The sequence below is a fragment of the Nipponia nippon genome, unplaced genomic scaffold (assembly GCF_047370975.1).
Source record: "Nipponia nippon isolate SJK-2023a ecotype South Korea unplaced genomic scaffold, ASM4737097v1 scaffold_2, whole genome shotgun sequence".
Lineage (NCBI taxonomy): Eukaryota > Metazoa > Chordata > Aves > Pelecaniformes > Threskiornithidae > Nipponia > Nipponia nippon.
The window spans coordinates 776,297-791,103 of record NW_028262336.1 but is presented as its reverse complement, the minus strand read 5'-3'; the positions used below and the strand labels follow the sequence as shown (position 1 = coordinate 791,103).

Sequence of the window (14,807 nt, the reverse complement as noted above, 5' to 3'; positions counted from 1 at the left end):
TTCCCCAAATTGGAAGGTGCTGGTTGCTCCTGCTTCTTTTGATTACTTCTCCTTTCCCTGCTCTTTAGGCTTAACTGCTGCAAATCCTTTTGGCCTGTGTATTGTCATAGTATCCCCAAATGGTTGTGTGATGGTATTACTATGCAACTGGTAGGCCAGTTGATGTTATCCAGTGTTAATGGGCCAGTCTGCCTGCCATCCCGGGGCAAGAAGGGGGACCAATAGGAATGAGATGAAGCCACTGACTTTCTAGAGAGAGATCTCAACGTACAGTGAGGATAATGACTCTTCCTCAGGCTGATGGTGGGGAGTCTTGTTTGGCCTTTGTTAGTGGAAATTTTTTCGGGTCCCTCAGGTGTTCCTCTGTGTCACATAGTAGGAATGGCTGGATTGATTTTTGTCTTCTGGATAAAGGATCATTTCCTATGCTGTGCTCCACCGCAGTAAGCCATTTGTGTCAGGCTCCTGAGCAGGTGGCTTTAGGGTGTTCTCCGTTGGGATCTCCTGAGGGATTACACAGGACATTGTTGTTTTTATAGTGCAATATGAAAAGGGTCATTCCCTCAATGCTCAAGTTAAATGCAAGGTGGTAGCTGTGGCAGAAAATGAGTGTATGCATTCCTCAACCATCTCATTAGCGATGGGTTGTTTGTTTCTTTAGTTTAAGAACGTTTGATAGATTCATTTAGCACAGGCCGGTAAACCATTAAATTCGCAGGCTACTTGAACCTCCCTCCCTCATTTTCTCCCTGCTACACACCTATAGAGGTGAAGCATTGACCTTGAGATAACTGGTAGATAGACCAGTGCTCCTGTAGATCAAGCTAATAGTAATGCAGCAAAGCAGCAAAGCCAGAGTGTTAGTTGTTATACTTAGAGAAAGATGTGGCTGCTTATTTTTGTAGGACTGGAAATAGAAAGCACGTGGCACCTGTTCTCTTGCAGTCTGTGTTGGCTCCGTAGCCAGTTACACTCAATGCTGCTAGGCGAACTGGTAGTTATCTAGGTATTCCCCAGGGCCCTACTAGATGATGCTCTGGTACAGCACTTGAAATCAGAAAAGATGCTTCTGCTGGCTTTCCCATATGAAGTCAGCAAGCAGAGGACTCTTGACCCGGGGTACAAGGACTTGGAGCTAGTATTTATGGCTCTTCTTTATGGTGCAGAAAGCTTGAAGGGCAAGGTGGGGACTGGTCTGGGTTTATGTTGAAGGAAGTCTCTGAGGTTGACCAGCTTCTGTTTTCATACAGTATCAGTGAGGAATGAGATCCCCCTTCTTCAGTCTACAGGTCCTGTCATAACATTGATCCTACCTTGAGTTTGCATCTCCTCTCTATCTGTTCTGAGAAGATGATTGGTCTGGGTGACCTCCAGGGGTCCCTTCCAACCCAAATATTTCTGTGAGCTAAGAAAATGGAAGAAAAGGAAGCAGATAAAGGAGAGTTCAAGAAACTCAACAAAACTGGCAGGTGGTTTCTTGTTGATCTTGGTTTCTTGTTCATCTTCTATTGACTTGTTTGTCTCTTCACAGCCTGCCAGCGAGGATTCTACCGTCACTCCCTGGAGACTAAACGCTGCCTGAAGTGCCCCCCCAACAGCTTGTCCAACGAGTCGGGGGCTACATCTTGTTCCTGCAACGCAGGCTTCTACCGAGCACCTTCGGAGGGCCAGAACGTTGCTTGCACCCGTGAGTCGCAGATAGAAAGAACAATATCTATACAGACTGGGGGAAGAACTTATTGAGAGCAGCCCTAGAGAGAAGAACTTAGGGATACTGGTGGGCGAAAAATTGTACATGAGATGGCCACATGTGCTTGCAGCCCAGAAAGCCGATAGTATCCTGGGTTGCATAAAAAGAAGCGCAGCCAGCAGATCAAGGGAGGGGATTCTCTCCCTCTGGTCTCATGGGACCCTATCTGGAGTACTGCATCCAGCTCTGGGGTCCCCAGTACAAAAGAGACATGGATCTGTTAAAGCGAGTCCAGAAGAGGGCCATAAAAGTGATCAGAGGGCTGGAACACCTCTCCTATGAAGAAAGGCTGAGAGAGCTGGGATTGTTCAGCCTGGAGAAGAAAAGACTTCAGCGAAATCTTATTGGGGCCTTTCAATACTTAAAGGGGGCATATAAGAAAGATGGAGAAAGACGTTTTACCGAGGCCTGTGGTGACAGGACAAGGGGCAATGGTTTTGGACTGAAAGAGGGTAGATTTAGATGGGACACACACAAGAAATTTTTTATGATGAGGGTGGTGAGACACTGAAGCAGGTTGCCCAGAGAAGCTGTGGATGCCCTGTGTTTGGAAGTGTTCAAGGTCAGGTCGGATGGAGCTTTGAGCAACCTGATCTATTGAAAGATGTCCCTGCCCATGGCAGGGGGGTTGGACTAGATGATCTTTAAAGGCCCCTTCCAACCCAAATCATTCCGTGATTCTATGAACAAGGAGATGGGAAGAAACAAAATGTTGGGAAATGGGAATGCAAGATCAGAGAGGGAGAGGCTGGGGGGACAGAAGGCTCCATTTGAAATGCATCAACAGATGAGAAACTGCCACGGTACTTTGGGTAGTAACAGCTGGATCTAATACTTTCTTTCATGCTTCTTCTAGGCCCCCCCTCAGCTCCCCGCAACGTCAGCTTCTCCCTTGTTGGCACACAGCTGAGTCTGTGGTGGCAGCCACCCAGCGACCACGGTGGGCGAAAGGACCTGACTTACACAGTCTTCTGCCAGCGCTGCCATTTCCTGTCGTGTGAGCCATGTGAGGCCGGCGTGGTATTCTCCCCCAGTGCTTCTGGTCTCACTAAACCTGCTGTGGACGTGGATGGCCTAGAAGCTTACACCAACTACACGTTTTCTGTGGAAGCCCGTAATGGTGTCTCAGGAATGGGACCTGCTCCACAGAGAACTGCTCCAGCTCTCTGGGTCGCAGTTGGACATGCAGGTTAGCAGAAGCAGAGAAAAGTTCTTCCTGCTCATCAGGAAAAGGAAGAGGAATCTCTGTGAATGTTTAAGCTTTATCCATCTTCTCCTTCCGTCTGCCACATGTGTTGGGATGGTATGATAAGGACTTTAAGGTACCTCTGCCTCTGGCATGTAAAGTCCATCAGTCATATTCCTTGTGAGTCAAAGCAGCAGTAATCATTACCCACCAAGAGCTATGAATTCACCAAGGACTTAACAGAGGTGAGGGGGATAGAGCCCTCCCTGTCCTACACTAGTGTAGTCCAGCCTAAGTATTCTTACCCGAGTGACAAGAAGAAAAGGGACTGTGGCATTAAATATTTCCCATGACTTGGATATTGCAAAAAATCCAACCAAACACAACAGAAACCCTGCTGTAACTGAAAATAAAAACAACTTTGAAAGCATGGAGAAATAAGGATGTTAAAAACATGCAAGTTCTTGACACATTTCTGTAGTTTAGCTTCAAGCTGGCTAGTTTGGCTGTCCTGTGAATATTTTCCAGAGTGCTGTGAAACGTGATTACAGAAGAGTGACATCGCAGTGCTCGACAGCCCTTGGTGCTTTCCCCACGTTCTGATTTAGTGACAAAGTACGACTTTTCTCCTGATGCTATGCGGGGGCAGCGCAACTCTGAGCTAGAAAAGCAGAGCTACTTTTGGCTTGCCTCGTCACTTCCTGGTGATGGTGAAGGACAAGGAGAGAACCAGACTTGACTCTTCAGTCCTTGCAGACTGTTGAGAATTATCTTTTTATTCATGAACAGCATGCATTTGCAGTCAGCTGACAGATTTTGAGCGCTGAATTTCACTGTGCCCTTATGAAAGGGAGCTGCATTCTTAAGTCACATAGGATAGTTGTGTTACTGCTGCTGTAAGAGCGTAAAATCCTAACATTTTTATTTCAAATTGCAGTGCTGGATTAAATGTAATTTCTTGGAACACTGATTTTGTTTTGAGGGCCAAACAAAGTTATGCTTCCGTTGTTGGGGTAGAAGCATACTATTTGTGGAAAGCAGTTAATTACAGCTGGAGACCTCGTTTCCCTTTCACCGCAGAAGAGAAAGATGAGGGAGTGGCAGTGGCAGTGAGAGTCAGTTCTGGTTGCGTGATACGACCAGAGAAGGAAAGACAGAGCTTCTGGTGGAGAGAGGGCCTAGTTTGCATTATATTTGTATTTCTTCCTGATGTTCTCTGTTCTCTCCCTGCAGCTCCGGTGACAGTATCCCAGTTTATTCTGACACAAAGAGATGACAGTAGTCTTTCTGTTTCTTGGCTCGCCCCACGGCAGCGCAGCCGGACCTCAGTGGAGTATGAGGTCATGTTCTTTGAGAAGGTGAGACCTGCCTTATTTGTTCTTTCCCCTTTCATCCAAAGGGGTATCATAGCATATCACAGAATGCTTTGGGATGGAAGGGACCTTTAAAGGTCATCTAGTCGTCCATCCCCCCTGCAATTGGCAGGGACATCTCCAACCAGATCAGGTTGCTCAGAGCCCCGTCCAGCCTGGCCTTGAATGAATGTTTCCAAGGATGGGGCATCCACCACCTCTCTGGGCAACCCCTTCCAGTGTTTCACCACCCTCACCTTAAAAAATTTCTTCCTTATATCCAGTCTGAATGTCCCCTCTTTTAGTTTAAAACCATTGCCCCTTGTCCTATCGCTACAGGCCCTGCTAAAAAGTCTGTCCCCATCTTTCTTATAAGCCCCCTTCAAGTACTGAAAGGCTGCAATAAGGTCTCCCCGCAGCCTTCTCTTCTCCAGGCTGAACAACCCCAGCTCTTTCAGCCTTTCCTCATAGCAGAGGTGTTCCAGCCCTCTGATATTTTTGTGGCCCTCACAAAAGGGCGGAAAAACCCTCACAAAAGGGGAGAAGTGTCTTCTTTCTTCAGCTTGTATTTGTTACTTGACCCTGTTTGATTTCTACAGGGAGAGGAGGCACGTTACACAGTGAAGCACCTTCTTGAGCCAAATGTCACTCTGACAGACCTGCAGCCAGACACAGCCTACCTGCTTCGTGTGAGATCCATCACACCCCTCGGGCCTGGGCCCTACTCCCCAGAGCAGGAATTCCGCACCCTTCCACCAGGTAAAGGACAACCACTAGTATCTCATTTGGGAGAAGCTCACTTCTCCATCAGATTGTGTATTCAAATGGTACACAGGTCTCTTTTTGTGTTCTGCTAGCTGTAAGGCACAGACACCACACTCCTGAGTTTCTTGTCACCAGGGCCAAGCCTGTTGCTTTGTAAAAATGTAGAACAAGGAGACATTTATCCGTTTCCTTGCTGTCATCTAAAATCCACTTGTACTTTCCCGTTCAGAACTGATCAGTCTCAGGTTTGTACGGTGTACTGGCAAATTACTTACCAGCATTTCATCTAGTTCTGAAAGATATTTTTATTCTGGCTGATGTTTCTAAGCTTGAACATTAGCAAAATGATTACCATATGCCTCCTTTTGTGTGAAAGTTACTAGTGGAAAGGAGAACTCAAAGGACCTCACCACTATTTTTTTTCCAGCTTTATCATTTCCGCTGTGTGTAGCCTAGCCCCTGAAAGTAAGCTCTGCCCCACAAGATGGTATGTGTGGCTGAAAAAAAGTGTTCCACCAAAGCACGAAGTGCAGAAGGCCAAGCTATTGAGGCCACAAGGAAGACATTTCACCTGTGTCAAAAAACATCTCATACAGGCCTCACATCCAACCTCCTCTCTTCCTGGGTTACTCAGAGACTTCCCCTTTATCAAAAAAATTCTATAATGGAGTTTGCTCTCTCTTCATTCCACACCTTCACAGATCCTATTGACTCTATGGATAGTTTTAGAAATACATCCGTTGAAATGATGCCTTTGAAAGGCTAGTTTCATTGTAAGGACATGGAAGAAAGCAAAGGCATATGTACCTTAATGTAACTAAATAGTTAACTGTGTAAAAGCTGATAAGGAGTTGTGATACCGTGGTTGGAATATCATTTAAAGATTGGGCTTTTTTGGCACCTGGAGCTTTTGGTAAAATTTTCATGAAGTCACAGTGCCAAGTGATGATGACGTAAATGATCTTTAACCAATAGAACAAGGTACCACAAAGGCTCTGTGGAAAATAGGCAAGTTAACATGTACCTTCCATGGTTTTAACTAAAAAAGGACATGTTAGAAAATACTTTCATCAAGATTATGCTTTTTTTTAAAATAAAAGTTGATCACCTCATCACGCCAAGACAAAGGTATCTTGAGTGTGAAAGGGATTAAAAAGAAACGCCAGCAAGGTTTCATTTGATGGGAGTTCTTCTTTGATAATACGAGAAACATTGTTTAGCTGTAATGGCCTAGGGATATTAGTGGAACGAGCTTTGCCGGGAGAGGCAATTTTTTTTAATCTGAATTTGAGAATTTAGATCCCTTAATTTCCTGCAGAAGTGCTATGTACCTAAAAGCTTGTCCATTTTATTAATAACAGATATTATTTCACCTTCCAAATCTTGCCTTTTTGTTTTTAACAAAAAAGAACATTAGCTCTGCCTCTTGATTTCTGCTTAACTAAGCTAGTGATTTTTAATAGTTTTAGTGGGATGAGTCAGCATCGAGCTGCGCAAGAATAACAACGGTTAATTAGGCTTTACGGATGCTGACCATTGGACTGGATGTTAGGAAACACTTCCAGACATAGTTGTCTGTGTCACACAAGCTGTTCCTCACTTTAAAACCTGCTCATTTATAGAAACAATTTCTTTAGGAATTTTCTTTCTTCTGGGTGTTTTCCTAAATCTCTGTAGGGAAAATACTAAAAATGTAGTTTCTCATTAGATACAGATATGAAAACTTTTCAGTAATGGATTTTTAATTTTTTTTAAATAGTTTCTAAAAGTTATGGGAAATAAGGTTTAAAACCACGTACTTCACCAACAGAGGTCATTTAGCATTTTCTCTGATGAATTCAAATATACTGTATGGAAGTGGATGGCTTTAGCTTGAGAATCTAAGTGGAAGAAGACAACCTGTGTTACGTGAACACTATTTGAATGCTACCCAATCACAGAATGAAACCAGCTGAGGCCTAGTTTTGAGAAAGCAGGAATATGATGTTAGACTGCAGGTTCATAAGTCAGTACCTGCTTGTTTCAAAAGTCCTAAGCAGGCTTCTGTCAGGGTAATTAGGTGAAGGACCAGCCCCAGATATTGATGGAAGGGGAGGGGGAAATTAATTTCATGGAAAAAGAAGAGAGTCAAGTTAGGCTGCTGGGGAAAATCAGGTCTTTTCTGTGCCATAGTCTCAATCAGCTACTGAGCAGGAAGAAGGGTCGGATCTGAAACAGTGGTTGGAGAGGAGTGGGAGGGAAGGAACAGCTGTTCTTCATTTTTTAAAGTGTCATGGAATTTATGTGGAAAATGAGGCATAGGGATAAATGACTCAACCAGAAGACCAAGACTGTAGATAAAAGTCAACCAGATAGATACCCACCAGAAGGTGCTCCATGCACATGAATAACAATACGATAGGACTCCAATCTGGTGGCTCTGCTGTCTGGAAGACAAAAGGCCGTAGCTTACCTAATACCATTGGCTGGTAGGAGCTGGTTGCTACATTACAGACAAACAGTTCTTGGTCTTTTAAATGACATGGCCTTTCTCTTTGTTTCTGCAGACACGGGAGCTCTGTCTGGTGGAGTCATAGTCTCTATTATCTTCGGAGTTCTATTATTTATTGGGCTGCTTCTGGGACTTCTCATCTTTCGGCAAAAGTAAGTGTTGATTTTTGGTTTTGAAAAAGGTATAGATGTAGGAATAGCTATGGGGGCTTGAGAAAGGGAGGGAGGCCCTGATTTCTCACAGAATATCGGACAGGTGGAGGTTAGAGAAGAAAGAGTAGGACCAGTGTGTTGCAGCAAGATGGAATGAGTCTCAGTAAGGAATTTTGATTAGCAGGATTGGAGGGGTTGATACATCTGTAAGATAATGCTCGCTGCTAAGGACAGGAAAATGCGGTGACTTCTCAGTTTTGTTATAATCCAGCACTATCATACTGTTATCATGACAGATGAATAAAAATACTGTTATGGTACAATCATTTCTATAGCTGCCGATCAGTTAAGTAGATGATATGTGTATCCAGTCATTTCAAATCATTTTCCATATACCATTATTTCGGTGGTCATCTACCCAGATACAAAATTCTACTTCCTTTCTAAATGTCTATAAGGCTGCTGTTGTTTGGTTTTAAGAAGATCAGATATTGTACTGAAAGTGTACACAAAACATAAAATAAATAGATAAACATAAAATTAATCTGTAATTCAGCAAGCAGAAGGATGAACAAAACTACCTGCATGAAAACAAAGCTCCATTTCTAAATGTAAACGAAGCATCACGTTTTCTTGCTAGCTGTATTCTACCAAGTAGGTGCAATGTCTGGTTCCTCTTTGCTCTGTGCTACCCTGAACTCCATCCCTGACCAACTAGGGCAGACACCCTGGCAGTCTTGCTTTTCTCTTTGCTATCTGCTGACCATTTTATTTTCATGACTGCTTCTTATGTTCCAGGCGGGCTCGTCGGAGACAAGCACGGCCAGATTACAATACTTCAGGCTTTGATCGAGGTGAGCTTCAAAGGGGTAGTAGAACCAGGGAGAAGCCTGGAATGGGTTGAAAGCGATGAAAAGAAACAGTAGTTTCAAACCAGACACTGGCATGGATTTTCTGACGTAATTCGCCTCTTCCCATAACAGCTCTAGTCTTCAATGTATGTTTGGTAGATTTGTTCACTGCCATTGTCAGAATCCCATGGATTCACCTCTGCTTCTGTAGCTTTGCCCTACAAAGCTTCTCCAAAGAGCTGACAGGTTAATTTGCTCTTTTGTTTCCCTTTACCATAGAGAAAGTCTGGTTGAAGCCCTACGTAGACCTGCAGCCGTACGATGACCCCAGCAGAGGGGTGCTGGAATTCACTAAGGAACTGGACGTCTCTTGTGTCACTATGGAGAATGTGATTGGAGAGGGTGAGTTACTTGTTGCTCTCCCCATCTTTCAGTTCCCCCACACTGTTATTTTGCTGCCCATTCCTGAGTTCATCTGTGACCTTTTGTCTCTGGTTGTCCTCAGGGGAGTTTGGGGAGGTCTATCGTGGGTCCCTGCGGCTCCCAGGGAAAGAACGTATCGTGGTTGCCATCAAGACCCTGAAGCCCACGTATTCAGACTCACAGTGGTGGAACTTTCTGCGTGAGGCAACAATTATGGGGCAATTCAATCACCCAAACATTGTGCGTCTGGAAGGAGTTGTCACCAAAAGTAAGAGTGTGTGGGAGAGAGTCCTGGAATGAGCGTGGAAACTGGCACATTTCTCAGGCCTTTCTTAGAGAGGATGCTGTCAGAGAGGCTGTGTTGGGAGAAGACAGGCATTGTCATGTTTGCCTATGGCAGAGAATGGGCAGAGAGGAGAGGTATGGATTTCCAACAGAGTCACGAGGCAGTGTTAGGAGAGGTCTTCTTGGGTTGGTGACTGGATGAGAAGTTGGGATAGTGTAAGGGGTGCTGTAAGGTTACACGTGTGACACGAGGAGGAATACAAATTCATTGGGGGAGGTCTAAAGAGAAGGGTCAGCCAGCTGTGCTGGTGGAGTGGGGATGTTGGCTGGCGTTGGATATGGTTCCCTGTGTTGGGGCAATGTGGAGAGCATTGAAAGGCAAGAGCAGGAGAACTGCAAAAAGGCTGACACCTTCTTGTCTTCCTCAAGGGAGGCCAATGATGATCATCACTGAGTATATGGAGAATGGAGCGCTGGATACCTTCCTCCGGGTGAGAGACTCCGATCTGTAATAGGCTTGTGTACTGCCGGAACTTGCACTTGACCTGGATTTAGGACCCTAAAAGAAGACTAGAAATAAGATCCAGACATCCACTTGCTTTCTCTTCACTAAGATTTCCAGTCTCGGCAGTTGAAACTTGATGCCGTCCAGTTTGCTCAGTGTCCAGAGTGCTCTCTTTGGTAGTTGAAGTGCAGGTGCCTAACGATGACTCTGGAGACTACCACCGGTCCCTTAGTGAGAACCTGTTGGGTCCTCTGGGCTGCAGCATTGCCTTTTTTCTTGCTCAACAATGCCCACTTTTGCAAGTTGATAAGGCCAGTAACTAGAACCCAAGCAGATTGATGTTGCTTGACCTGGATCTTCTCTCACTTCTTCTTCCATGCAGGAAAATGAGGAAAAATTTAGCCCTGTGCAGCTTGTGAGCATGCTGCAGGGAATAGCTTCTGGCATGAACTACCTTTCAGAACACAACTATGTGCACCGGGATCTGGCCGCTCGCAACATCCTGGTAACACGCAGTCTTCAATGCAAGGTGTCTGACTTTGGTCTCTCCCGAATATTGGAGAATGATGCAGAGGGAACCTATGAAACCAAGGTAATGCAAAACCAATCTCTCAGTCTTGCAAATGAACTGTAGTCTCAGGGGGATTTGGATTCTGCCAGATAAGAATGGCAGAATTTGTTCACAATAGGAAACACCAGGCCAGGGGAAGATTTGGATGGAAAATCTCTGAGGAGAATCCATCATAAAACTGCAAGTCACAGTGTGGATGATTCAGAATGTGGTGCTTTTCTGTCTGGAGTCTGTGTTGGTTTTGTTTGACAAGAGATTCAGAGAGATTGTGGTTTTGAAATGGGAAGCAAAAGAAGAGGTCTGATCTTTTGGACTCAATTAACTACATCTAGCATTGAAGATAGCCCTGCTGTGATCAGGGGTTTGGACTAGAGGCATCTACAGGTCCCTTTCAATGCAAGTTCCAGTGATTCTAACGTCGGGTGTCATTCAAAGTAGGGCTGTGACTGGTGTCAGGCTCTCACTCCCACAGCAGTGGTTTTGTGTAGCATTCAACCGAACAGAGGGCTTAAACTCATTCACTTTCCAAGAATGTTTCTGTCCTTTTGAGAAGCTTTCCCGGGGATGGTTACACGTCACTTCAAGTGAAGCGGGCCTGGCCTTTGAACCACTTTGTAAGCTCCTTGCGTGAAAGCACTGGAGAAATGCAACTCAATGATACATGCTGGATACAGGATGTCTCTGCTCTTTCACAGGGTGGTAAGATTCCCATCCGATGGACAGCCCCAGAGGCCATTGCTCATCGGATTTTCACCTCAGCCAGTGATGTCTGGAGCTTTGGAATTGTCATGTGGGAGGTGCTGTCATTTGGTGACAAGCCATATGGGGGCATGACCAATCAAGAGGTAACAGACACTGAGCTCAAGTGCTGATTTAAAAAAAATGAAAAAGGCACGTAGGCCCAACTTTTGTAGATCTCCCTCGGCCTGCGGTCTTGACATTCTTTCGAACGCGTAACTACTATGTCTCCCTCCCTGCTAAAAATCAATGCAGCCAAGTCAAGGGCAATAAGTGTTGGGCCTCTGGACCGTGTTCAGGTGTCAACAGCAATGAGCCAGATTAAAGACTGGTTAAATCAGCCTTTGGGTCTGGAGATGTTCTCTGTTGGTTTCTTTCTCTCCTTCCTCTGGCTCTGGAGTATTATGTTTGGTCTCATACTCATTCCAGGTTCAGCACATCTGTGAGGTTAGCACACGCTGTTGAAATTATTCCGCAGAGTCTGGTTCCCCTTTTCTCACCGGGCCTGTGCCAGGATCATTTGGTCCTCAGCTCTCATGAACACGTCCCCCGAATGGCAAATGGCAGCTAGGCTAGTAAAGGATTGAAGGTGCCTGCGTATGCCACTTCACTTTTTGGCATCCCTTAGGTGTCCTGATCCTTTGCCATGCTGCCCAAACCCTGCTTTACACGCATGTCATCTGGTTCAGCCCCCTCCCCGACTGCACATTGTGCAAAACGGTGAACTGCCAGCCCACAGAGGTCTCTGGCTCCTCCTTCGCATTCTCTGCTCTTGGCCAGATTTCTCTCTGTCCTCTGTGCAGGTGATGAAAAGCTTAGAGGATGGGTACCGACTCCCCCCACCTGTGGACTGCCCATCTATCCTCTATGAGCTCATGAAGAGCTGTTGGTCACACGATCGGACGAGGAGGCCTCATTTTCAGGAAATCCGGGCACAGCTGCAACATTTCATCTCAAGTCCCCAGCTCCTCCGGCCTGTTGCAGACTTTGACCCCAGGTAAGCAGGCTGTCATTGGAGGAGGAGAGGTTAACTGGGAGATTTTCACCTCCCCGTCTCTCCAGCAGGAGGAGAGGTAGTGCTAGCAATGCAGGCTGGCCAGAGGCACCTTGAATGCTCTGCGTGCAGAAGACAGTCATCATCTCTCTCTCATGGTGACAGAGGGCATAGCCATTGGCCTGGGCAGTCTGACCTCACTGTGCAGAGAGCAGATAAGTTGGCCTAGCTCTGGCAGAGGGTGCTTGTCCTTTTTTAGCTACTATCTCATCATACTGGCCATTTAAGGTAGCTGCCTGGCTAATGAGGGGTTTATCTGTCTTTAGGGTAACGCTCCGGCTCCCCAGCTGCAGTGGATCTGATGGGATCCCCTATCGATCCATCCCCGAGTGGCTGGAATCCATTCGCATGAAGCGCTACATCTCCAACTTTCGCACTGCCGGCCTGGACACCATGGAGTCCATTCTGGAGCTCACTGCTGAGTAAGGGCAGGCTAAGCTCCCACAGAGCACCCCAGGCTACGCTACAAACAGCCGTGTCTGTCCCCATGTTAGCTGAACAGGCACCCATATTTACTTGGAAGGCTTCTCTCCACCCTTCTCTGTTTAGTTAATTGGAAGGGGACTGGCTTCTTGCCCTCAAAGGGAAGAATCAGCCCAGAAGAACTGGGATCAGCCCAAACGGTGAGACTAATTCCCTAACTGTCCATGCTTGAGGCTCTTCAGGGGCCTGAGCGGCTCTGAATCCCATCAGACACAAACAGCAAGGGGAAGCAAGAGATGGCAGACAGGTCTCTCCCCACCCTTGTAGGACTTTTTAAGAGAATTTTCTTGCCTTGAACTCCAGACGGGCTAGTGATATTCCCCCCACATCAGCCAGGCACTGTTCTATCCTAGAGCAAAGTCCTTCTGGGCTCTCTAGAACAACTCGGGTCAGATGTTTTACCAACCCAGGTGTGTTTTCTTGTAGGGCTGGGGCCGTATACCCAGCTCCGACCAGGGCAGTTACAGGAAACAAATGAGCAGGCACAGTGCAAGGACAGACCTGCTACAGGGCTGAGACATGGCCCATAGCACAAGCTGACACAGACCCAGTCCTGATTTACTGGGAGCGTAGGCCTAGTCACGCGGTGGGAGAAGCCAGTTGACTGGGTGGGCAGAGGTAGCCAGGGAAGGGCAGGAACATCTAGAAGTTTCTTCCCTCTAGATAAAAGGTAGGGGTTGTGGGAGGCACCGAGGGAAAGGAAGCTCTCTGAACTAATGATTGGTATCTGTTTCTGCCCTTACCCCCAGGAACAAGAACAGCAATTCATTTTTTCCCTTTCTTTTCCCATTCAGGGACTTGAAACAGATGGGAGTGTCACTTCCAGGCCACCAGAAGAGGATCCTGTGTAGCATCCAAGGCTTTAAGGAGTGATCCGTTGTTGCTCTCTTAAGCTAAATGCCCATTCTTACCAGATATCACTTGGAATCATTCCTATGGCAATTGCTTCCAAATGAGTGACTGGGACAAGCAAAGCGAAACAACCAGAACTGAAAAGACTCGTGAGGCAACACCACCTGCTCTCATTTCTGTTCCCCCTTGCTTTAGCTCTACAGCAGCCATCACTATGTTTCAGAGCACTGGCCTCAGAAACTGTTCTCAGCCCTGTCTTCCGTAGTCCGTGCTGTGCAGCACTAAGTAATCCCTGTAGTCCGCGTACTGGAGTTATGGAAACATAAGGATACACACAAAGTGGGCTGGGGACGGTGGATAATGTTTTAAGATTGGAGATGAGAGTTCAGATAGACCGGGCCATCCAGGGGACATGCACAAGGACACAGACACGTAGAGATTGGGCCCGTTCGCTCCCTGGCGTACATCCCGCCTCACTTCAGCAGCCTTCTGTCTTCCTTATTTTACAACAGAAACAAACTATTCAGTCTTTCACAAGACTGCTGGTAAGGGAGATTTTTTTTTTTTAATTCAGCTATTCTTGCCTTAAACACCGACTCACGGTGTACTTCTTTCTTTGGAGGAGAAGCTGGGAGTCGCAGCACACCCTGCTGTAACTTGGGTGATCCCATAACCTCAGCATGTTGCTGTTTTGCACATGTACACTTCAGCGGGGAGATTTACGTCTCTCCCACCTGCTTAATACCTTTACTTGTGCCATGAACAAAAAATTCCTTAGGTACCCATTTTTCTCTGCCCCTTTTTAAAAAAAAGAGAATAGTCTTGTTTGGCTGGATAGGGTATTTGTAACAGGAAAATGTGTAGGTGGTCTGTCTTATTCCTTCTCTGTGGAGGAAATATTATTTATCAGAGCTCAAGACAGTTATAGACTGTAAATAGTATTTTGTAAATAAACCTGTGGCAGAGCAGGCTGTGTTGGAGTTCTTTGGCTTATTTCAAATATAATTGGGACCTTTAGCGTATAGAAGTTCCAGCAGGGTCCTTACATCCATGTTTAGTTGTTGGCTTTGTCCATTTAAGTGCAGCTGTGATGTGGAAATGCAGTTGTGTTAGGATGAAGGGATACGTATGCAGCTGGTCACTTTGGACTTTGTTCTCTAACCCCCGTTACAGCTGCAGCCAGCCCTTAGCCAAGTCCCTCTTTTTACAGCTCCTGTGTTTACCCCTAAACCACGAGAAGTGTTAGAAGCTACTGCTGTGTTTTGATGAAATACGTGTGCGTAGTACTTCCTTCTCCTGCAGAATAGACTGTCCGGGGGGGAAATAAAAATCTCCCTCTGACGTTCCTA

The 14,807-nt window shown here is 46.0% G+C and overlaps 1 protein-coding gene across 2 annotated transcripts in view; it reads left to right on the top strand.

Annotated features, from left to right (window-relative positions):
- Positions 1 to 14,429, top strand: part of EPHA1 (EPH receptor A1) — a 35,786-nt gene extending 21,357 nt beyond the window's left edge. For both annotated transcript variants that reach the window (XM_087755998.1, XM_009461555.2), the window contains 14 exons: positions 1,532 to 1,687; positions 2,607 to 2,939; positions 4,170 to 4,294; positions 4,888 to 5,047; positions 7,600 to 7,696; positions 8,495 to 8,550; positions 8,827 to 8,949; positions 9,053 to 9,238; positions 9,685 to 9,746; positions 10,143 to 10,352; positions 11,027 to 11,176; positions 11,873 to 12,066; positions 12,390 to 12,545; positions 13,401 to 14,429. In XM_087755998.1, the coding sequence (XP_087612124.1) occupies positions 1,532 to 1,687; positions 2,607 to 2,939; positions 4,170 to 4,294; positions 4,888 to 5,047; positions 7,600 to 7,696; positions 8,495 to 8,550; positions 8,827 to 8,949; positions 9,053 to 9,238; positions 9,685 to 9,746; positions 10,143 to 10,352; positions 11,027 to 11,176; positions 11,873 to 12,066; positions 12,390 to 12,545; positions 13,401 to 13,479 (2,087 nt within the window). In that variant the 3' untranslated portion in view covers positions 13,480 to 14,429. The remainder of the gene's footprint in view (positions 1 to 1,531; positions 1,688 to 2,606; positions 2,940 to 4,169; positions 4,295 to 4,887; positions 5,048 to 7,599; positions 7,697 to 8,494; positions 8,551 to 8,826; positions 8,950 to 9,052; positions 9,239 to 9,684; positions 9,747 to 10,142; positions 10,353 to 11,026; positions 11,177 to 11,872; positions 12,067 to 12,389; positions 12,546 to 13,400) is intronic.
- Positions 14,430 to 14,807: the final 378 nt, after the last annotated feature.